This window comes from Temnothorax curvispinosus, unplaced genomic scaffold (genome assembly GCF_003070985.1).
Source record: "Temnothorax curvispinosus isolate PA1 unplaced genomic scaffold, ASM307098v1 QBEX01012990.1, whole genome shotgun sequence".
NCBI classification, from domain to species: Eukaryota; Metazoa; Arthropoda; class Insecta; order Hymenoptera; family Formicidae; genus Temnothorax; species Temnothorax curvispinosus.
The window spans coordinates 739,709-764,550 of NW_020222770.1; the positions used below are offsets into that span (position 1 = coordinate 739,709).

The following is a 24,842-nucleotide window of genomic DNA, read 5'->3' on the forward strand; positions in this document are numbered from 1 at the left end:
AATATGCAACAGATACTTACATTGCATAAAAAATGTAACGAAAGTGTCGCGTAAGAAGTTGTTTGGAAAAAATGTGCAACTTTCGGGATTGCAACATTGCAGCATTGGCATAAAAGAGTTAATGATTTCAATAAATCTCAGTATAATCTTCGTCAAGCCAGATTACTCATTCATGAAGATCGCGTAGAAAACCTTTCCTTTCTTCTTGAGCTTATTGTCAGAATGTTAGGATGATAAACGTTTGCGTGATTTCGCGCGGAATCGCGATGGGTTTGTAGTTTCGAGAATAAAATTTCGCCGCTGATGTATAATCTTTTTTTGAAACAATCTGTAGCAAAAACGCGACAGAATCGCGAGCGCGCGGACGCTCGCGCATGTAGTGTACCACCTTGGAACACCTACTACATCTACCTACGAGGTCGTTGACCGCGCGCGAAGGAAAGTGGGACGGTGCGAACGCTACCGAACGGCTAATGTGCAAAGGCCTTGAGAGATCACTGACGCATGCCTCCTCATACAGACGAACGCGCGTAACATACACGTGTCCTCTCTCTCCCCCTCCCCCTCTCTCTCTTTCTCTCCATTTATCTATCTTTCTTCGTTCATGAAATAGCTTTTTGCTGATGAAATTCGCCCCAGATTGTCGATATCTTTAGAGATTGCAGGGAGATGAGATTAATTTTATGTCGAGCAGAAGTAACTTTGCATTAAATTGAAAATTCTACTGTTACTTGATACTTTCATCACATTTGCCATGAACATAATTAATTTTGTAGTTATTGAGAATTACTTAAATTACGAACAAACAGTTGAGTTTTATTTTTCTCATATCAATGAAATTATATAATCAAAAGACTTCATAGAATAATCAAAAGAATTCATGGAATATGTGTATCAGGAATCGATGGAAGTGGTCCAAAACATTGCTAGTGATATCAATCGGCTACTCCAAGAAAGTGAAAGCAAACGAGCGTGGGTCTTACGGTTACACGACTCTTCTAGCTACATTCCAATTAAAATTCCAGCGCTTTGTCAGTTAATGTTCACGATATCTTGTGCTCTTTAAGTGCCATCACCCTCGCGATGAAAAAACAAATTGCGCAAACAGTGCTTTCATACGAAAGTGATTTTAACGTAATGAAAGAAGATAATAAAAGAATGAACTGTTTTCTATTTCGCATGCATCGAATATAATCCTTTGTCTTTCCATCTTTTTCATAAAAAGTTGTAGAAAGTACCGTTTCTACGTAAAAAGAATTCATTCATGTAAAACATCTATTTTAGATGATTCATTCGCAGCAATATTAATAAGAGCGAAATGTGCAAAATTCGCTGTTACATTCGAGATATCAGTCCTTGCTGCCCGTTTCCGGTCCCCCGTTCTCCCGCGGAAATACCACCACGAATCCCGGGGTTGGTGGTATCGGGTCGTTGGGGCAACGATCTCACCACGATTCCTAACCCGGTCAACCGCGACATGGATTCGACGCAGCAACCTCCACCTACCCCCGATTATGTGTTGCTGTAACATCGATTGCTCGCAGAATACTCAGAACTATCCTACGGATAATCGCTCGAATTATGCAAATTACGACAATGAATCGCGGCTACGTTTCTTCGTGAGATTGTATATTTCTCGCGTCAGATGACAGTAAGTATTTAACGAGCTTTATATGACCGTTCTATCAGTTTCCATGAAACAACAAATAACGTAGCTTTTTCTCGTATTGCGTAAGCTCGCGTACGCCTAGATAATTAAGATAATTAAAAAACTTCTGACTGAAAAGAAGTATGACAGTTCTGGAGCAACCTGCATATTATCTTGCGCCCAGCACTTATATATCGATCGTATCGCTTTATCGGCAGGCGGCGGCATTATGCAACGGTTATTATCATATTTATAACTTGCCCAATAGTTGCAATTTGTGTGATTAGCGCCGCGTAAGAGACAAACGGGTATGCAAATTAATAACGCCGATATAGCGACTGATTTGTACGTGAAGTTCGTCGCGGATCGGCGATCTTGTGTCCTTCGGAGCCGGAATCCGCGTCAAGTGGTTCATCGACATCGAACGAGGATAATCGCTCTGTATGCGCGCACCTTCGACGTTCACGCCGCCTCTCTCGATCGTGATTCAATATTTTTCCCCTTCTAAGCTGAATGCGCTCTCGGCGGTTACTTGGTGTGAGTGATTAAGTGTTTACACGTCACGGTTAACCGTCGTGCGATGCATTTTATTAGCCACAGATATGATAATCACTTACAATGTGGAGAAACGTGCATGTTAAAGAGCGTAGAAGCGTAGGTACGACGCGATAAATGCGACTGGCATTATTAGACGAAGAGTAAACGCAATTTAGTGAAAGTTGCAATCGAAATCGAATCTTGAGATTTATAACTTTCTCCCTGAGAAACGCGCGTAATTTTGCTGACAACTTGATGTAGGTTTTTTTTTCATACGTGTCGAACAATTAAATAATAGCATATGAAGCCCGGAGACGCTTGATGCATTTTCTCTATTTATTTTATTTGACGCATATTTTACTGATATCCTGATATTGTTATCAATCAAATCGATGCGAGTCGAACGTGTTGCAATACATATCATATTTTTCAGATCGATGATAACTAAGAGGTAATCCTGGAATAGTAATCCAGTAAAAATCTAGATACCGAATACGAACCATCTGTTCCGGGAAAAATTACGAAAGGAAATAAAAACTAGGATGGTTATATGCTGTTCGTAAATTATTGCGCGTAAAAGTGAAAGGCACGACACTATTTCGTATTTTACTTTTTTATGAATATTTACAGGAAAATTTATGACAAAATTCTGCTAACCCTTTCTTAAACCTTTCACAATAGCAAAAAAATCCTTTGGGTAACCTCGTTTGCTTTTAAAAAAACTATAACAGGCAGAATATTACCCCGCGATGCGTGTGGTATTTCTAAAAAAGGGCTAAAATACTCAGAAACCGTCTAAATTCCTAACGGAATTCCCGAAGACCTATTTGGTGAAGTTATTTTCGGTGCACCTAAAAAGTCTTTCTCTCGATTGCTTTCTCTCGATTGAAACCTTTTGCGTAAGGATTTATTGGATTAAAAAAAAGTTTTAAACGAATTTTTTTGCATGTGCATGGTTACAAAATATTTTATTTTTTCTTTAGAATGAAAAAGTGAACATTGAGTTATAATTGACTCCAGAATTTTTTCCTATCTTTTTGTGTTCGTTTTGCTTTGACTTTTTATTGATGCCGCAAAACCATTTCCCGAAAAAAATTATTTCTACAACTGTTCATTTTTTACGCGATAGAAAGAAAGAAAAAATTTAGGTGAGTAAAGTGATAAAAAATATTGCTAGATATAGTGTCATCTTAGGAAAAATATTTAATTAAAATTAAAATTAAGAGATAAGAAGCAATTATATATTATTTCAATTTAAAGAAGAAACAAATTTTTAAAAATGTGTTTAAATTTAGATTATAACTTCGATACACAATTATGCGTTATTAGATAATCATATAGTCTATAATACATATACTCGTGAACTATTATTGTTTCGCAGCTGATTGAGAATGATTGACGAAAGAGGCAGGTGAATAATAGCAGATCTCAAAGTATCATCATTATCGTCATAGTAACATGAGATATTTTCGCTTTCAGCGGTAAGAAAAGGATCAAGTCGCGGGATATAAGGGATATAACGGGAGGAAGTGGTAACTTCGTCCTCGCCAAGCAGGGTGGAATGACCTCGATAGCGCAAATTATCCCGCTAAACGTAGGTGGCCCGTGTATATCCGTGTCGAGTGGCCCCGCGAAAATAGCAGAACCATGGAACCCGTCTCCGAGAGGTTGCGTGTCCTGGTGGGGATATGATTATATATATCGAGTGGGAGAAACCGGGAGGGAAGGGCGTATCGAGAGAAAGGGGGATGGCAGAGGGAGAGAGAGAAAGATAGATCTGGTGGCCTAGTTAGGGTGAGTGCCACCCTCGGCGGTCGACGACCTCGCGACCTCGACGCTCGCGAATCTCCCTCTTGCCTCTGAAGCTATAATACATACGACAGTTGGCTAAAAAAGTGTATGTTATTTGAGAGAATCTATCTGCGACGGAATTGTATGGAATTTATTTGATGACGTATGTCCTCTCCTATCGATTAGATATTTATCAGATATTCGTTCTATATACTGCTTCAATTCTAACGTAAAGTTAATACGTAATATAAATCTGTCTTCTCTCTGTTATATCTTTCAGTTTCTCTCTCCTATTTTTAGAAAAGATTTATTTGAGATTTAATTTCCTAGAGTGGCCGTTTGAAACAGACATTTTACAACGGACAAGAGTATTTTGCATTAAGCTTGGTAGCAAGAAGAGTGGAATTAGCGAGTTTTCGAAGGGATGGCCGAGCTACGGTCAGGAGGTACGGAGGGGGGATGCATAAGTTGGGTTGGATGTAATATCTGTAGCATAGGACGACAGGTTGGTAGAAATGCTATACTTAGCACCGAAGGGAGGGATGAACGATACCGGGGCTGGTTGGTGGGTCATAGTTCATTGGCCTCGAGGTTACCGGCCCTCCCTTCACCCCCACGACCTTTTCCCCCCCACACCACCCTAAGCTCCGAGGGTTGGGGCGCGTGAGTAATCGCTCAGTTTGAATTTCCGTGAAATACTTTAGATCGTAAATGGTTATTCGTTTCACTTCTCGCTGATCTAATCGAACAAAATAAGTGAAGTGTGCAGCTACGTTGAAAACGAGATAGGTGAGGGATGGTGAAGTGGCGACGATATAAGACTTTCGCTCGATCAATTTGCGATCAAAATTTGAGCAAGATGATTCGGCGCAACATGATAGAAAACGTAACGCATTAGAAATTTACTCTTCTTTTTCTTACTGCGAACCGAACGAGACATGGTTCACCAGAAAGAAAGTAAGAGTGGTCTGGCTAGGAAGTTAAGGCAGCGGCGAAGGTGGCTCGTCCGGATGCCAATGAAAGGGAAATACGCGTACGAGAAATAAGATGACTTCCTTTCTCTTTCTTTCCGTTTCATTCTTTGTCATGTACTTTTCACTCGTTTACTCGTGTTAATTCCGCTGTATTCTGTATGTAATATCGCGTGACAAAAATAGAGATCAAAAGAGACGTAAATACCTTTGATTGATCAACTATTAGAAATGTTGTCTTCGACCGACTTTTTCTTATTGAAAGAGAAATCTATCTCGCGGTTCTTAAAACAGTCATGTTGCTTGTTATTATTTGCTTTTGAGGTTTACGAGACTGCTAGAAAGCAAGTTTTCTGTTCTAATAGACTGATGTTATCTGCATCGAGCCTCTTGACAAAAGCGTTGATATTTACTGCGACTAGCCAAACTGGGTCGTCGGTTCCTCGAAGTATCACGATGTTCCCACTCCATGCGCTAATACAGGACGAGCGCTCGCATTACGCGGGGTGACCAAGAAAAATTGTCATTTTTGCCAGCGGTTCGGCGAACTCGAACGAACGTACGCTTATTCGATAAGGGTTCCGAGCTCGCGGGCGATAAGAGTGCCGACATGATTCGAGGTTGTTCACCTCGGCGGCAGGAGGGAGCGAGAGAAAGGCTAAATGGAGGGAGGGAGCGAGAGGAGAGAGTATATGTGAGAGAGAGAGGGAGAGATGAGAGAAAAAGAGAGACAGAGACTGGGAGAGAGGGAGAGTGAGAAAAAGAAAGAAAAGATGCGTGTGCATATATGTGGAAAGAGGATGAGGGAGATCGTACTCTTATCGGGCTTCTCGTCAGTTTGGCGTAGGGACGTTGCGAGATTAGAACGACCCCGAGAGAGCAGCCCGGAGAGTCGACGAACCGGCTTCTGATTGGGCGATGTCGAGTCAACGCTCCGCTTAGAGGGTGTAGGGTGGGAGAAGAGGGGAGGGAGAAGGTGGACTGGGAGAGGACACCGCGCATCAATCGAGGTCACTGGGGACCGGGAGGAGGCCAGGCCATTGCCCGCGCGTCTTGCTTTTGAGGTTAGCCAACAGTCGGCACAAGCGCAATTAGAAAATATCCAGCCGAGGATGGATACAATTTTATTATGACATAGGCTTTCTTTCGTCAAAAGGCGTCGTTCTCTTCTTTTTCTTAAAAACGTGAACGCGCGCTGACATAACAGCCTGGAATAGCTATTCTTGGCGGCAGCTTTCGCTTCAACATCTCTAATAATGCCAATTTTCGAATTGAGTTTTTGAATGTTAAATAATATTGATTCAGGGACACGGATTCTGAAATACTTTTCGTCCAAAAACAGTAAAGTTCAAAAGTCATTTGAAATAAAAAAAATCGAAACTAAAGTGTGCATACTGCATTAAGCGTCGGAAGACATGGAAAGCAAATATGGCTTCATATCCAAATTCAAAGAAATTTTTAAGACTGGTAGCATATATAATTTTTGGACGTAAACTGTTTCGTGTTATAAATAAAGCGTTCGTAGCGCGTGCATCTAGCAGTCCCCATAATCAACGATCCGCCCCTTGTACGCGCAGCACACGGTAGGTCAGTGCTCCGGAGATGATAATAATGATGCACCGTGCGGCGAGAGGATGACAACTCGCGAAGAAACGGTGAAAGCATTCAGCAGCGAGAGTGATCACGGTCCAGCGATGCAGCTAGCTAGTACTTTCTCCATGTATAGCGAAGACAGTCGAGCCGAGGAGCGAGGATGAGAAAGGAGGGACGAAGAGAGAGAGAGAGAAAGAGAGAGAAAAGAGAGATTGCGGCGAGAGGGACTCGTGAGTAGGTAGTTTACTGCCGTAATTCACTATCGTGTACGGTTACGTAATGAAACCCATGCCGACGAGAATTCCCAGCCGATGATAGGCCAATGGTGGCGCGTACGCTCGTACGTACATACGTACGTCACCAAAGTACCACCGCCACCGTTGCCGTCGTCGCCGTCGCCGTCGCCGCCGTGCGCTCGCTCTCTCGCGAAGTCACGCGTCACGCACGTCTCACTTGTGTGTACGCGTATATGCAAGCAGTTCGGCCAATCTTCAACACGCCGCCGACGGGACAGTCGTCGGCAGTGTTGGTGACCTTCGCTAGTGGATGTAGGTGGGGAGGTTTAGTAGTCGTCGAATAGCTAAACTGGGGTGGGAGAGCTACCGGGTAGTGGGGCAGGTGGGGAGACCCAGTTGGAGTTCGTTGAACCGGCCCGACAGCGATTGGCCACACGAGTCGCGGAGTTCACCAACAGCTCTACTTGGCGAACGGTGGGACAGGGAGAGGGACGGGGAGGGTCGGACTGCTCGGTTAATTTCATCTTGCCCCAGTTACGGGGCAGGCAGGGTGAACGAACTAGCCTCGCGCCAAGGCCCCGTCGACCCACTTTCCTGTCGGTGTCGGGAGAGAACGAGACGGTAGATCGCGAGCGTGCGATTCGCCAAGAGTAGGAGAAGCGAGACAGAGCGAGAGAAATAAATGGAAGGGGGGAAACCGCGGGGAGAGAGAGCGAGAGAGAGAGAGAAAAAGAGAGATAAAGAAAGAGAGAATAGCGAGAGGAGGAAACGCCCGCGCGTGTATGCGTGAAAGAGGGTGGGAGACCCTAGAGAGGTTCTCGCACTATCTAGGCTAGTGCCGACACCGCGAACAAGAAGCGCGCGTGTGTGAGTATAGTCGAGCGGGGGAGGGGGAAAACGAGAGAAGAGGGAGATAAAAAGAGACGGAGAAAAATTGCCGGAGCGCCGAGTGGAAGGCCGCCGACCGAGGGCAACGAACTCGGCCTCGTCCCGGGCCCCGCGACCTACATTCCTGTCCGCGCTGGAAAGTGAAAACGCCTCTTTCTCCATTCCTTCCTATATGAATAGAGCGATCCGTGTGTGTTACGTTAGGAATGTTTCCGCGAGTCCGTTAGGTGTACTAACGGCTAAGGCCTAATGGACGGGCGCGTATTGTAGCGTGTTTGGAGGATCGCCCGGGGGCGAACTCTCCCTTTCGTCGGGTCTTTCACTCACCGGCCAAGACGCATCCCAGGAGATTCTCGCTGTCCTGTGGACCGGTCCCGCGATAGCAATTTCGCGCCGATTGTTGCTCCTTGTCATTCTCGTGGGGTTCGCCCGACGGTGAGAGGATGTCCGACGCCGAGGGTTGTTGCTCCTCCGCCGCGGTACCGCGCGGTTTGACCTTCTGCACAGTCATCGCCCAGCCACCGGAAAACGTCGCGAGTTGCACCCTTGATGATAGTCGCGCTATATCTCCCCGACACGCGTCTTCCTCTGACGCATCCACCCGAACGTAAACAACGAACAGTTAAAGCACATGCCACGTCGCGGGGACATGCGAGAGTAACTCGAGACTGTCCCGTTCTCACTGACAGCGACTGTGACAAGTCAAGTCTCACTTGAAACGAACCCGTTAATGGTGTAGCCACGCACTTGTCCGATCGGCGATCGTGATCCAGAAATCGGTAGTCCGATCACTGTTCTTTCCTCTCGGTACACCGATTCTCAATCGGTGCGCCTCGCGTTCTCGTGTTGTGTCGCTGCCACACCGCAGCTGTCGGCGCGACCGCGTGGCTGTACCTACAAATCGGCGCTGATCCGCGCTCGTGGGTTCGTTGATTAGTTGGTGTGCTGTGTGTGCCGTGCGATGCAGTACGCGAGTGAGTTCTTCGCGGCGTGGTGTGCCGTCGCACCGTGGCGCCTGCGCGCCGAGCCGCCGAGATCACCGAAGTGCCACCGCCGCGCGTCCACCCTGCGCGTTTGGTCGCTCGCTCTCAAGAATTAGCTTTTGGTCCGAGGTCCGAGATCTAAATTCCGGTTTCAGAAAATCGGCGGAATCGGCCAATTCATCGGCCTCAGGTTGGACAAGTTCATTTTCCTTTCCGCGCAAAATGATCTTTTTATTTTCGGAGATTGAAAGTTGCTCTATATATTTTGTCTGATGTATATAAATATCTGCAGATGATAGTTTCAAAAGACATATATTAATCGTAATCTTCAATTAATCGTAATTTTTAATTAATCTTAATCGTTTGAAGGAATATTAATCATTTTTAATGAATCTACAGCATGCAGATATTGATGCGCGTCGTTTTCAGGGCAACATAGTAGTCTGAGTCGATCTTATCGGATTGAAATTAAACCACAATCATATCCTCGGGACAGAACCGCTTTATTCGTACGGCCAATTGGCACGGTTGACCCGTCATTAGGATCAAGGATCTAAGTCGACAAACACTCGACCTACGTTTCATTGTACTTTGACGATTCACCAAATTCACTACATTGTCCACTTAATGATATAATGCTGAAAACCTGTTTTAAACATCACTAATGATATTAAAACGATTTAATTCTTCAATCAGTCAGTTTCTCATGCACGATTCTTCAAAATTTATAAGAGTTCTTGTAAAATATTATATTTGTATGCGTACATTTAAACCAACTTCGAAAATCTGTAATTGATATTAATTCAAAGAGTTGACGAAGGAAAAACGATTATGTTTCTTTAAATATAAGTGATTATTCAGGTTATTGTTTCGTCCTAAAAAAGTATCCATTTCTCTCCTTAAAAATTAAGAGCTCTGATTTAAATCTCTAATTTAAAAAAATGCGTCGGAAGGTCTTGTTACGGCCCTGTGGATGTGGTATACAATCGGGGAATATAGCGTGTTCCCCTGCCAAGTTGTCGTTGACTCACCAACACTCAGAGAGTGAAAGCCGTTTAAACCCTTGCACTAACGGATACGTGTGTGTGCGCGCAGCGTGAACACGTGGGTTACATCTACGGAAAATACAAGTTGGATCAGGTGAGTGGTGGGACCGAAGCGAACAACGGTGTACGGATGCCAGCGTAATCTAAACGCAATCGTGGCCTAACCTACCCCAACTATGGCCTGTAAATATAATTACGTCGTGCTTCGGAATATATATAATAGGAATATTCATCAAGAGAACTCGCGCTTTTAAAGTAAACCGTATAAACATTTCATCGACAAATCGAGAAATAGAATTCCTTATGTATATATAGAACGCAGAGTTTACATACTTCTTAAGGCTATTGAATAAATCACTCCATGCATTCGTCGCATAATCTTAAGATTGTATTATGCAAAATTGATCCTTCCTGTTTCTCGATTTCTTGAAAGAGCTATTTGATACAACGCCCAAGAATTTATGAATTAAACATCACGAAACTAAACTAAACATGTTTAGCAATTTTTCATGTACAATTTAAAGCTATGGTTAGAATTAACAAATACATGTGATTCATAAAAAAAGGGAGTTAATATTCAATATTCTATGAGATTAATTGCTCAAAAGGGACTATTGTCATTATCTAGTATTACAGTTTCTTAAAAGAAAGACTTTCTATGCGCTTAATTAAGCCATGCGAATATAAAGCTTCGAGCATTAGTAAATAATAAAGTATAAAAACAATTCTTCGCGAAACTGCAGTTTGTTTAGCTGAAATGAGTAAATTCATCTTGTAAGCGTCATATCGGTGACAGGAGACGATTTTATTGCATTCTACTATGCAGGCCTACTTGCATGTGCAAGACAATGGACAGGCTGAGATATGCAGCCGGTCAGAATAGATGTCTATGCAATGTCAGCTGCCTAGCGCGGAGTTCGCGTGGGACACTTTCCGCGTTGCAATAACTGCCCACTGTCCGCAAGAATTTTTCAGGTGCAGTTTGCACCGCTTGATTCGCACGCGAGATAATGTCCTAGAAGTAAACCTGTAATTACGAAACTCGCAGTTCACTCCCACATGCGATGCTTATTGAGAAAGTGCATAGATGTTTGAATATCTCGCGCCGATTACCGATTCGAAACTAGCTTCCATTCTATTCATTTTTCACCGAAGCTCTGAACGGGCAAACCGGAGTACCATGGCGGGCATTTTTATCATCTCTATCACCCACAAATTGTCCCACGCTTTGCATATGCAATGTGTGTTGCAGACACATATGTACCGCGAGTATGGCTTGTACTGTTCCCGAGAAAGAACGAGAAATAGATAATAGATAAACACATGATTTGTGAATTTAAGCGTACCTATATTTGGATTTTTACACGAGCAAATTCAATAAACATATGAATACAAATATTCTTTTCACGTAAAAAAAAATGTGCGAATTGATAGAGCTATTTAAAAAGAACTAATTCTTTTTAGCACTATTATAATCCAAATTTTTCTGTAGAATCTTTCTTGTGTGTCATTCGCGTTATAATGCCTCGGAAATCTCGAAATAAGAACGCTGAATCGTCTATTGTTTAATTAGCAGCCGATATGTGGCACAGAATGTGGGTAACTGGGACTCGTACTTCTTTCGCAATGTAACTATAAGAGTGTAGGCTACCGAGGTAGGTTGACTGGAACGATTAGGTCGGGGGGAAAAGTCTATCCTACATCCAAACTTGAAAACGAGGCGAGATGGAAATGCACATTGACGAGCAATTTTGCGTGGATTTCGTGCGATAAGCAAATGACTTTTTTTTAGCAATAATAAAGTAAACTTCAGTCGCACGCAATATAATTCAACCGATTCAAAAATCAATTCTTTATACATACTTATATGAATGCAGATACTCTTTCTGTATCAAAATACATTTACTGCTGTTTCTATAAATATATAACATCCGTAGCTATCTGTAGATTATTTCATAACTTTTATGTTTCTCAAAGAATATTTCTATCACCTTCCCTCTCCTTTTCGCGTTCTTCACGATCAACATTGTTCGGCCTACAATTTTCCATTACACAATCAGCGCTATTCTCGATCAACAATGCGACATATACAAACGTATGAGCATACACAAACACATGCATAGCCGCTCCGGATGCCGTAGCGCAAACAACAGTTTGACCAAGTAAGCGAAGCTCTCGGCATGTGAATCTGCAGACGTTGGGAAAGAGCTGACCAATGCACATTCCATCATTGGTTTGTTAGTCTATTACATACACGTACAGAGTGTTAAATAACATTCTGGAAACTGCAGATTCACAAGTTCAATCTATTCTACGCGATGTACTTTCGATCTGTTCTACTTAATTGATAGAAGAAGAATCGCTTTCGCCGATAAAAATGTTCGTCAAATTGTACAAAATCAATCTAATGTTATAAATAAAATACAAATAAATGTTATTTAAAGCAGCCATTAAATGAGTGAAAAATACATTTCGCAGAGAGATAACGTCCCAATAATTTACAAAGTAAAACCGTAATCATAACGTCGCCTTTACATTCTATATTGCGTTTCATTGGATTTCCATTGAAATTCTATTCGGCTTTAAATAGCGCGCGTTCCTGAGCCTCAAATAGATCGAGCGTGGCATAAGCTTGTTGCATGGTCAAACTACTCTTGTTGCCGGACGCAAAAAGGCGGCGACAGAATTCAGAGAACTGGCTCTGCCAGGGAAAAACAGAAGAAGCAAAGAAATTCTCAGAGAGATAGGATATGTCGCTGCCTAAACTAGGCCGAAAGTGCAGAAAGCCAGACGTCGTAACTTCTCTACGTAATGCGTTAGCAGGCGTTACGTTATACCAGACGTTACGCTACCGGATAGTCGCCAGTTAGATAAAGTTCCTTCACCCTGGCTGTCAACGGCGCGCTGCCGCGCTGTCGTAAGTGCGTTTTCACCGCCTCGTAACGTGCCGACCGTGCCATTTATCGATCGATCGAACCACGGATTTATGCGACTGTCGAAATGCTGTACCAGCCAGTTTCGGTTGCACGACGGTAGTAGCACTATCATTATGCCTGCCATGCCAATCTGTTCCGCTGATAAAAAGCGGCCGCCTTAGGTGGCCCGGATGATGTAGTAACGCTATTAATTGTGATACAGACGAAGATAAGATACATTTTGCGAAAGTCCAATCGAACTGTTCGACTACGAACTGATACAATGATTAATAAAAGTTCAACGTTCCTGTAAGAATATTATTTACAAGATTGTCATTACGAAAATACTGTTACGAGAATAATTTCTCAGGATCGAAACAACTGTAGTTCGTCTCTCAATTTTGCCCCAATTTTGTCTCTAATAAAAGTTTCATATAACAATTCCATTTGATACGCACCATTATTATTTTCATCGTCGTACACAAATATGAAATTTCTATCCTACTTTTTTAATTGCATTTTGGTATTTTATTCTTGTTATTTCGTCGTTCGTTATCCCGTTTTTGTTTTATCCTCGGGTTTGCTTCGGTTATTTAATCCTAGCTATACTATCAGTAGTGTAGAGTTGTCATTAAGAAGCGAATAGTAACGCGACATTATTACCTCGTAATACTTATAACGTTACACTTAATTTCAAACGCATGAAGTCCTTTCACTGCACACATAACGGTCTTCACGCGGTTGCAATCGTCACGCGCGCACGCCTGCGCAAGAATAATATAATAGCTATTTAAACCTATCCTAGAATTATTCATGCAAACGATACATAATGTACTTTTCGCAAAAATATGCCAGATTCTTTTGAAAAGGCAGCAAAAAATATATCAGTGTCTTTAAAAAGCTAAATTTATTTATATTTTATTTAAACCTTTATTAGATAAGCAATAAAAGTGAAGTCTAATTCCGAATTATCCCGGTGGGTATTATTTTAATAGAAAAGCTAAAAAAATGTTTGTATAAAACATTAAATCCAGCTGCTAAGTCTATAAGGATCTTTTTTAGGTAAGTACGAGAGCGTCGACGAAAATGCAGCGATACGCTAATGATTTCGTCAACCCTATTAGTCGCCGTATTTATACTCGCGTGCAGTGTCTTATATTAGATACGGTCAAAGTGCAACGTCCTCCGTTCTCCGTCGTCGAGGTCGATCGCGCCAGCCGAGAGCGCGGCGTTGGAATATTCAGAGGCGGGTCACAGCATATCTTTACTCTCGGTGCGAAATACAATAAAATTTAAATATAAGGCACAAGGATTATGTTGCCGCAACAAAATAATTGTAATAAATTTAAGTATAATTGTGCGAAGGCCTTGGAACGAGAAGTGAGTCAAGTGCACTTTTTTTTTGCTTATACAATAGTCAATCCGATCAGTATAAAAAGTCTTACAAGTAACGTTTAACGCGGGAAGAAAGGCTGACGTTAGTTTCGTTAGACGCGATTCTCGCGACAATTGTGCAGCCCATATATAGTTGAACGCGACAATTTCTACGCTGCCGTCGAGAGGAGTGCACGAGAAAAACTCTAAATCTAGATAAAAAATATTTCGCAATATGCAATCAAGTATCCGGCCAATTCCTCAGAAGCCTCGCGAAGCCTCGCCTCTGATCGGCGATCTTCGACTCGCGGGGGTGAATGTCCGCCCACTAGGACAAGCTGCATCGAAATTGCATACGCGGTTCATTCGTCACGGAACGCAGTTGTGCGCAGGTAAACATGATCTGCCCGAGCAATTGATCGCCCGCCACCTCTTCTCGGCGAGATTCACACGTTGGGCCGGTGACCCTTCGCTATTTTTGCGCGCGCAGACTTCGTTAATATGCACCGTTTGATTCCGTTTATACCCCCGTTCATACAGAGCAAATATTGATGGATATTATGTGATGATTGAATATAATGAGGTACGATTATATTCATCGGTACATTGACAGTTAACGCGATATCTGAAACAAACTTCGCTGAAATTTATAACAAACACAACTTTTGCGAAAGAAATATAAGTTTATTTATCTTTTCTCGATTCTTTTTCCGACTAAAAGTAATGCTATTCAACCGTTTTTAAATTCATCACCGAAAGTGGCGGAAAATTTAAAGCATGAGCGTACGGAAAAAAGCTCGTTCTGATAATACATCAGTAGTTGCGACACGTCGCGACGGTCTGCCAGGGATTGTTGGAGCGGATTAAGGTATGCCGAGGACCAATATAAGCGCAACCCATTCGCTTGACGGTGATACGGCGCGCAAGACGCCGCCTAACTCATCGATTTCACCATAGGCGATATTTCTCCATAGATCATATACTAGATTGCCAGTTAGTATAATATTTTACTATCGAGATATCGGTAGATTTATGGCGGCTCATTTATTAATTTACTTAATTGTTAATTAAATTGTTGCGTGACTTTTATGTATATTTATATATAATATATTCGACTTTGCATCTTGCATCAAACAAATCAATTTTTTAATTATACAACTCTAAACATTTTAAATGATTTTTTTAGTCTGTGCACAATGCGTGGAGATTAAATGTTTCATAACGGTAAAATTATGAAGACAAAATATTTTGCACTTCGAACAAATGCATTTAACGAGAATGAATATGAAGAGAATGAGATTAAGCAAGACGGGTTTCGCTTGGACGGAGTTAATCCGAGCGTTTATCCGCAACGTATGTAGAGCATAGTAGGAAAAAGGGACGGCTGGTTTCTATATTGAAAATTGCCAAAGCGTTCATAAATCAAATGCCACGTGCGAGAATTGTGATTGCCAACCGCAGGAATTTAGCTCGCAAAAATCGCGCTTTACTCGTCCAACGCGCGCGTGCGCGCTTAAAATCATATCTGTTTAAAAGAGCATTATACTCTTGATGAAATTGATTCGTTCATGTTCAAGATATCACCCATCGTGGAAATTTTAATCAAGTTTAGAGGGTGTGTGTTAAACTCCGGCTCGAGAGCAAAATCGGAGAAAGGATACGATCGCTCGCAACAATCGCCTCGTGATTCTAAGAGTTTCCAAATGACAAATGGTTGCACTTTGTACGCCGCCACACCCGCTCAAGGGATTATACTGACGCTAATGCGACCGATGTATAATATAAGCTTGAGACAAACGCGCGCGCGCGGAGATAGGTACACAAGCAAATACTCGGCGGCGCCCGCTCTCCGGGAAAATTATACGTCAAGCATAAGTGACGCGTAAATTCTAGTGTAACTTCAGTAGAGAAAAAAGGATATCTCATTACGTTTCGTCACGATCTCCTTCCTCTCCCGCGCGTTGCACGTTCCGATAATTATATGTCAAACTAGATAAGTAGAATTCTATCATCGGTTACGCGCTTATTATGAAAATTAGAGCCTTACGAATTTCAATTTACAGGATTTCACGGTAACGTAATTGTGCTGTGCTATTAATGAACTTCCAGCCATCATAACATAAGATATAATTTATTTGTTCTATTTCTTCACCCAGTACAATTTATAAATAAAGAGCAAGGAGTATAGATAGCATTGATTTAAGTCATTTAATCTCTATACTAAATCAACAGACAGATTTTTCTATCTGATTCCTCTATTTTAAATATTAGAACAAGCGCAACGATTGTTCGCCAATCCGTAAACGTAAACGCGTTTGGGCAGACCGCGGCGATCTATGTTGAAGATTCTCTCGGGACGAGCATGCCCGCGTGCGAGCATCTGCAGTGAATGCATCTTTGCACTTGACGTACATGACACGCGATTCCGCGGTGGCACAGAGACGCCGAGAGTTCACGGCGGTACATTGTTCCACTGGCAGAAGGTCCTCTTCACCCTTCACCGCGGTTCCACGATCAAACGATCGTGCGCGACGATCGTCTCCGCGAGGGCGATTCTTTTTATTAAATATACGGACGTGTACATACGCAATCTATGACAAGGACTGCTCGACCGCGATAAATGAGAAATTAGGTGACGTTTAATCTTTCGAAAACTAAACTTTTTTTGTACGAATCTTTAATTAAAATCTCCAAATCTTTAATGGCTCGAGTTCTCGGATCCGCGAGATTTACTTGCTCTTTCGAATTCCTCCCACAAAGTCCTCTCCTAGTAAATCGTAGAATATCTCAGAGGTTCGCGGGTTTCTTAGAGCTCCGTAGAATCTTTGTATATTTAGAAAATTTCAAATTCAAGGATAATTATTGCTGTCTTCAACAAGAGAGAGCAGAACGATCACTTCTTGATCTCTTTGTGATCAAGATGGCCGCTTCTCGCAGTACCTGGATGACCTAGAGCATTATACATAAGATGATATATCGGATTTCCGAGGCTGCACTCGGCGGCCTCCCACGTTCTGGAGACGTAACCCAACCTAGCCTAGAAACGGCTAGACGAAAAGCGTACTCGGCGCGGAGAGACCGAGGGTACGACCTCGGCGGGCCATCGGCCTGGCACACGGTGACCTCCCTCGATCTAGGGCGCTGCAACCGTGCTCTGACGTCATCTTCGCTCACTCACTCAACCAGCCGAGTCAACCTGTGCATTCAGCTGCACGATGCATGCTTTCTCGAGTATCACCATATAGCTGTGTACAGCAAATCGACTGATTCTAGATGAGGAAAAGGACAATGGGAAAAAAATGACGTCGCCTGACAGTTACCTTCTAACTCGAATCATCTACATTTTATATTAAATAAAATATCCATTAAATACTCAGAAATAAACAAGTGCTTTTATATATCTACAGATATAATATACATATATTTAATATTTTAATAAAAAAGCTATAAGGAAGAATTCACTGAAACTTATTTAATGAATGCAAAATATTTATTTCACGTCAAGCAGATAAATAAAGCTTGTACTTTTTTGGTAGATAAAAGATAAATAAAAGCTTTAATCAAGCTATATTATTATAAAATATATTATCCTTATTTTTATAATCATTAATATAATTATAAAAATAAGGATAACTATCAACTCAGATACGTAGAGAAGGCCAATAAGAAGAAAGCGATTTGGTGTGAGAGAGCCTTAAGAACGACGGTTAGAACAGATCATTCCGTTGACCGACACTCAGTGCGTTGCCCGATCGGCCTTCGAAATCGGGGGCGCATATTCCATTTGCGATTAAGGGGTTTGAAAGGACATCGGACACACAGACACACACACGGACGGACGTCATCGACAATGATAACGCGAAGGCGAAAGACAACTTTCGCGTCGTGGCGGCTCGCGTTGCCGCAACCGTGACTCGCGGGAAAAAAATGCAAACTTCTTTCTTTCCGCACAGCTTTTCAGCCCTACTTTTTCAGTTCTCGGCCTCGGTGTCGCCATTGATTTATTCGGACACCCGCGTCCCTGTCGAGTCGTTACTCTGTCACGACATATTTGTCGCGTAATATATTTACGCCATCCAGCGACGTTGTGTATTTATGAGAACTATTCGTAGCGCCCCGAGTTATTGTGGAAGAGGAGGAGTGGAGTGCAAAGAAGGGATGGAAGGAGGAAGGGCGAGAAGGACAAATATCATTTGACCTGCGTGCTCGTCGCGCAATTAATGCTCAGCATCTACATCTCCTTTTAGATGATTTAATTGCTGGTTTCAGAATCCGTTCAACATGGCTTCGCTCGTGTCGTATTTCGCTCTCCCCGCGGATTGTATAAAACGGCAAGTTAGATTGCACGCGATGCGTAACTCATAATGTCGCCGACACTCCGGCTTCAGAACAGCGCAGCGTAATCCGTTGAAAGCCACTGGCCAGGACAAGGTCTTGCCGAGAGTGCATTGCGCCCCGATGGCAAGGCGGGCAGAGCTCTGCTCCGTAGAAGGAGAAACGGATATGTGTATACATATACATTTACATGTGTTAAATTGATTCCATCCTGTCTTCCCCGCCTCCTTTCTTTCTTTCTTTCTTTCGGGTGGTTTTTCGCGAATGGTCGAACGAAGCGCCAAGTGAAAATTGTGCCCTTGTGCGAAGATATTCTCTCCCAGCGGAACCTTCCCTTTTTTTCCTCTCTCGTCTTTATCTCACATCTCCTTGCCTATCTTTCTCTTTCACTCTTGCTATCTCCCGCTCGTTCTGTCCGACTCGCAGTGTCGCTGTCGCCGTTCCTCTTTCGGATTCACGAGACTGCTAGCGAACGTCCCCATTTCCGAAGGCCGTGTGCGGACGTCGAACCACCGCCGTCGAGGACGGGGTGAGCGGCTTGGCCGCGCAGCTCGCTTTTGCGCCTTAGGGTGCTTTCACAGTCTCGCTGCACCGATAGACAGCGAATGTGTTTTTCCTCTCAAAACTCGCGCTACTCAAAACTATTTCTTTGTTATTTTGCAAAAGTACGAGATACCCTTGAATTCATAAATTTTCGAAACTTGCTGATGCTGAGATTTTCGAATGTTCAGAATTTGAAATCTTGAAGCATCTTAAAGCATCCGTTTTAATTATAGTCTTAATTTACTAGTATTTTATTGTTAACAGAATAATAATCTTAAACTTTGAAAGAAAATGATCTGTTGTAATGTATGCCTATCTAGGAAATATATAAAAGTTTACTTTACAAAGCACGAAAGCGCATCACGAAGACTATCTGTAACATATATGTATGTGCGTGTTATTACGATGTCAGATAAAGAATTATGTTAGCCAGTTAACGAATGATTTATTAGGTACAGATACTTTCATGTGTCGGAGTTTGAAAGCTCAATTATAGTGATAAAAATATTGAAATCAATAAAATATACTTGTGCCATTCTAGTACTTGAATAACTCCAGAGCATTCGGCGTAATAATCTGTTATTATAAGATATTTGCGTTGTGCGGTAAAGTGGAAGCAACGACCGATAACGAGAACAATAAACGATATCTGTAGTATTGTAACTCGAGAAAACTGGCATTCAAGACCCAGAGTGAAATTTAATAGTGAAATTTCTCAATCCACGATTTTTCTAGCGAAAATATATGGCATTTCTTACAACAGAGAAGGTGATTCAACAGCTTAATGAGTTATACTCAATAAATTCAAAATATTTAGACATCTCGTTTGCTCTACACAGAGCAAAGATATCGCAAAACGAACGTGGTTTTCTCATCGAGTCAGTATTGTATAAATGTTTGCTTCTATATCTCCGGATTTATGCGTGACTGCGTGAATGCGTAAAGCGAACAACATTTAATGAGTTGTCCCATGTGATATTCATTTCTTCGTTCGCTATCTAAGTAACAGTTTTAGCAATAAGATTGGACTCTCGCGCGCGATCAGGTCTGCGTGCCTGCATTCAGCTGCTAATGAATTTCACAACACTGCCGTTTCGCGACTACGAACCGCTTCGCCTGTCCGTGGGCGGATTTATCCTTGGTGCTTTCTAGCGCAGATGGAGCTCAAACGATGCACTGAACAGAATCCGTTCACATAGAACGCTTCAGAAGCGATAAATGTTTCCAGAGTATTCATTTTCTCATTTGACGTCTGAGAAATCGGAGGATTGGAGGCTCGGGGGACTCGGAAAATCAAAGAAGAACCTCAAAGATGCGAGATCTGGAAATCCGACCAAAGAACGAGGTGATCTATATTACGCTGATAGCGATGACGCTGATGTCGCGATAATTGCAGCGGCGCTGCAAAATTAATAATTCTATCTCGTCACTTTGAGATTACATTCTTAGAAATTCAGTGTGGTGTAACAAACGCACACGCGGACTCGAAAGTTCCTGATTTCGTAACGCCGTGAACGGGCTCGAGTTCGATGTCCGCGCTACGCTCCGGCATGAATTCGCCGTTTCATAATAGTCGATCGAACACCACGAATCTATCCTCCGCCAACTGAGAAAGCCGGTATGAGCATTTCTAAGCTTGAAACGCGGCCTACGATCGCAACGACAATCAAACTTTTTTTTTGACGAACGACTTCCGCTTGCCTTGACGATAAGAATAGCGACTCGTTCGATAAGTGCTTTAGTAAAGGAAATAGAAGCTTTCGGAGCCTTTTCAGAGATTAATAGGATATTGATCCGAAAAAAGAGCAGTGCCAATCAGTATAGAAGCAAACCGTTGTATCTCGATTTTATTGTACGTCTTTTTTTTAAATTAAAAAAGAATAATTTTGTTTAAATTTGTTGGTCCCTAGATCCCTAAATTGATTTTCAGAGCTCCGCCTTTTTTGTTCTTCGATAATCATATTTGCTCATGTATTTGCATACAGATTTCAACGAGTTCCGTTTGTGTGACCTACCATTGCAATGAAAGTGCTCGCAAAACCGAGCGCGGAGCGAAATTCTCCGCTAATTCTCGCGAGCGAAACGGGTCGGGCTTGTATCGAGCCGAGCGACAACGACAGTGCGTTATTAGAGGCATTTGATGACGCAAAGTGCGGAGGACGGAGAGGATAGGCAGGGTATGAGGAGAGGAGAGCAGGGACAGCGAGAGAGAGAAAGAGAGAGGGAGAGAGAGACTTGCCAGGTCGTTGTTCTCTCGCGTTAGTGGGACACTTTCGGCGTTACTGGCACGCATCGCGCATACGTACGTACGCTGCTTCTCGTACTTTCGTTCGGCCTGTGCCGAACCGACTAGCTCACGATGCAACTGACGATTAATCTCAATTACCGAGCCATAACAATTAAATGACTCGGCCTTGATTTAATACAGGTTGCAAGTGACCGAACATCCGGGGGGGTAGGGGGTGAGGGGGGGGCTTTTCGTTCGAGTATCTCGGATAATTTGAGAGAAAACAGCGGTAGATTCGAGAACGGTAGCAGATATCTGTCTAAAATTTTTGCAACTAAATCAAAGTTTACCCGTTTGAAAATCCCTGACGATTCTCAATACATCCATTTGTTCGTGCTTGCATGCACATACACACGGCACCGGGCTGATATATATACGGATCGACTCGCATGTGTTAATACGCTCGCCTTTCGTATACGCGGTGTGTCAGTGCGCCGGCCTAGATTCTCCCGGGTTCAACACTCGCTATCGAGGTGACTGCTGCTCGCTCTCGGCTTGCTCAACGCAACCCAACGACCGAATAAGCTCCCACCGAGCGCAGCCACTGTTCGTGAAACGGTGTCCAACAGGACCTCCTCGCTGTGAACGAGGCGATCACTCATGGTATCGTCAGAAAGTAAATGTTTCAAGGCTTGTGGAAGATTTCAGAGAGAGTGTGCGAAAGTGTGTAAGAAAGAGAGGGGATTGGGAGAGGGGGAGAACCAGAAATTCAATTTAAATGGAAGTTTAGAAACATAATTGGTTGTTACAATTTATATCACTTTGCTCAATTTTAGTGTAAATTAATGCGGAACTTCTTGGTAAGTAGCTAAACTCTCGTTTCTTGATGAAAATTTAATTTAATATGTTGAAAGTGTTTTAATGAATAGTTATGAGAAAGAATTAAACTTTCGATCCAAGCCTGCACTAGTCTTAGTGTGTGAGATGCAACGTAACGAAGTGTCGTCGTGGAATGAAGTTTTTTGGGATATATATGTCGAAGCATTCGAGAAATTTCTGAGAGCGAAACTGAACTACAGTTACCGGACTGATTGCTCAACACGGAGGCCGGGGTAACTCCTCGTGGTGCAGCGACCGTTCGAGGACGCGTTTCAAGCAGTTCAACGCGTGCTCTCTCTCTCTCTCTCTCTCTCTCTCTCTGCCCGCCTACTTTTACTTTCGCGCGCCGGCACCGCGTTCCGACCGTCGTAACGGGGCTGTAGGGAGCTATCGATCCTCGATCAGATCGATAAAAGGTGGAGAAGCATGATGAATTTTAAGTTCTTCCGATAATGAGTGCGAGCAGACGTGATTTTACTCGAACGTGACGGCGACGAGGGCAACGTTAAAACGTTCATAGACCTGAACATTGCTTAAGTTATATTTAGGCGGCTTCTGCATATAAAGTTTTTCTCGTACGTACATAACTTTAAAAGGATGAACGGTATCAACGTATCCTTGCTGTTTTACTAAAAACGTGAATCATCGGAGATTTCTATACTTGTCTCCGTTACTTAGGATAAAGGTTCTTAGGAAGAAATAGATATCAAAGAAACTTGTTTTCTTCAGTTTTCTTAGTACCACCGCTTATATCAATTTAAAATCCCTATAAACTACGAATAAAAAAATAATAAATCATCGAATGCCGGTCAACTTGCCCAGTTATGTCACTCTACATATCGTTCCTTATGCAATTGCAAGTGACGAAATTGGGAAGTAAAGTTTTATTACCTAACAAGACAACGAACAACGCGAGAGAGTAGTCGATTGTGATTGCAGTAGTTGCACAATTTCCGGGATAGAATCCCGTAAGATTAGGCCACGTTATAGATTTACGCGGAGCGCGATTTGAATACATATCTATTACATGTCTCGGTAGTTCGGTAGCTCGCGGTACGTTTCGCCATCAGCCGTGTGCCACCGATTCTTGTTTATTTTCCAAGTGTTTCCGCGCTTATTTCCTCGCACTGAAGTAACGCGTTGCACATGCGATCGCATTTACGTTCGATCGCATGTGCAATTAGGCACGACGATAATTTGTTTTCCCCATAACATCGATCTCGGCCATTAAAATCATTTCGATTTACATAACGAGTTAAATTAATGAGAATGTTCCTCGTGACGTGATAGAACTTTAACCGAATCTATATAGTTAGATTGTCTGATCCTCGGATATTCGATTATATGCAGATGCAGAGGCTAATGATCATTAGAGCATCTTAACCGCTCAGAATGTTGCAACTAATTGTTCCGCGCTACGTGATACACGCCGTGTGTTCTGCAACATACATTCATCCGTTATGTCTTGCGGCTTAAATCGGGCCGCACGGTCGCTTACGTTCTACTGTTTTCACCGCGAAAGCGAAAGAGAGTGAAAGCGTTTCGTGAAGTACATTAACCTAATGAGGGAGTGGCATCTTCGAGAAATTGCGCGACTCGATTGCAACTCGGAGTAAAATTTCGGCCGCTCGGTGACGTAATAAATCCGCGACTGGAAGAAGTAACGGCACTTGAGCGACACTTTGTTAGCTTTGTTTACGCGCGCCGTTTCAACCATCGGGAACGGGAGCGTGATAAAAATCTCTCATATGTAATAAACACCGCGCATGTGCGAAAGATATTTCGGGAATATACGCCTCACTCGAGTCGCATCAGATTAATAAAATGTTGCGACGGTAAAAGCGTTTGATGATTGCTGATACGATATTGCGAAGCTTTAACGAGAATGAAAGTAAAAAAAAAAATTATCTGGCCGGTTGAGAGTCGCTGGCTAGTGTGTAATAGTTTCGATCGAAAGGAGGTTACGGAGTGACTGAACTTTGACTTCGCTCGTGTGCGAGAATCGGTTACTTGCACGCATACGTACGCAGGCACGTTTAGCAAATACCATCGCAAGCCTGAACAAACCAGCCGGCGCACTGACATCGTATATGCACACCAGTGCATCGGAATCTATATACAGTTGATCAACGAACCACTCGAGTCGCCACGTGTCGTGAGTAATTGCACATATTGCATTACGCGTAAGAAGAGATTCGCAGATGCATCCTGCAAATCGAGTCTGCCAGGTCTAGCTTTAGACCGTCTGAGATTTATTTGTCGCGGAGATTAAGTTGATGTCAATACGAGATGAGCGCCAAGCACACATAATAACATATTAACGATACGACAAAGTCTTAATAATGCAATGTAAAGCTAAATGTAACTGGTTCTTTGTAAATGTGAGACAAATAAATTAATAAGGATAGGAATTAGATAAGGATGTTAAAGAATTGTTACATGTAAATGTTTATAATTCAGATAGTTACGATTTTTATATTTAATATTTAAATATTCCTTTGGCCATGTATACATTATTTAAAATTTTTACTTAATGTTCCAAAAATAAAGCTGTTTAATAATAATAAACATCAGAATAGCTTATTTAAATGAGGATCACTTTTTTATAATACTTTTAGGAACTAGTATGCCCTTCTAATAACGTTCGAATAAGCAGTATTTATAAAAATTAATTTATTAATTTTTTTAAGTTAAATGATGCATTTTATTGTTATTTAGGCCAAAGCTTTTTGGTTTTTCCAAAAGATTCAAAGCGGAAGACGGGAAAAGATTTAAAAATAGATCCAATAAAACTCAAAAAAGTGTCACTTGCACTTGAAAACTAAAAAGGAGAGAGAGAGAGAGAGAGAGAGAGAGAGAGAGAGAGAGAGAGAGAG

General features: G+C 42.4%; 1 protein-coding gene across 2 annotated transcripts in view; it reads right to left on the bottom strand.

Moving 5' to 3' along the window:
- Positions 1-24,842, bottom strand: part of LOC112462972 (nuclear hormone receptor E75) — an 88,901-nt gene that overhangs the window by 44,331 nt on the left and 19,728 nt on the right. Inside the window, exon 1 of one of the 2 annotated variants that reach the window (XM_025029075.1) lies at positions 7,992-8,190. The exons of the other annotated variant lie outside the window; for it this stretch is intronic. Coding sequence (XP_024884843.1) covers positions 7,992-8,175 — 184 coding nt within the window. The 5' untranslated portion in view covers positions 8,176-8,190. Of the gene's footprint in view, positions 1-7,991; positions 8,191-24,842 lie in introns of those variants that run through there. 2 annotated transcript variants of the gene reach the window in all.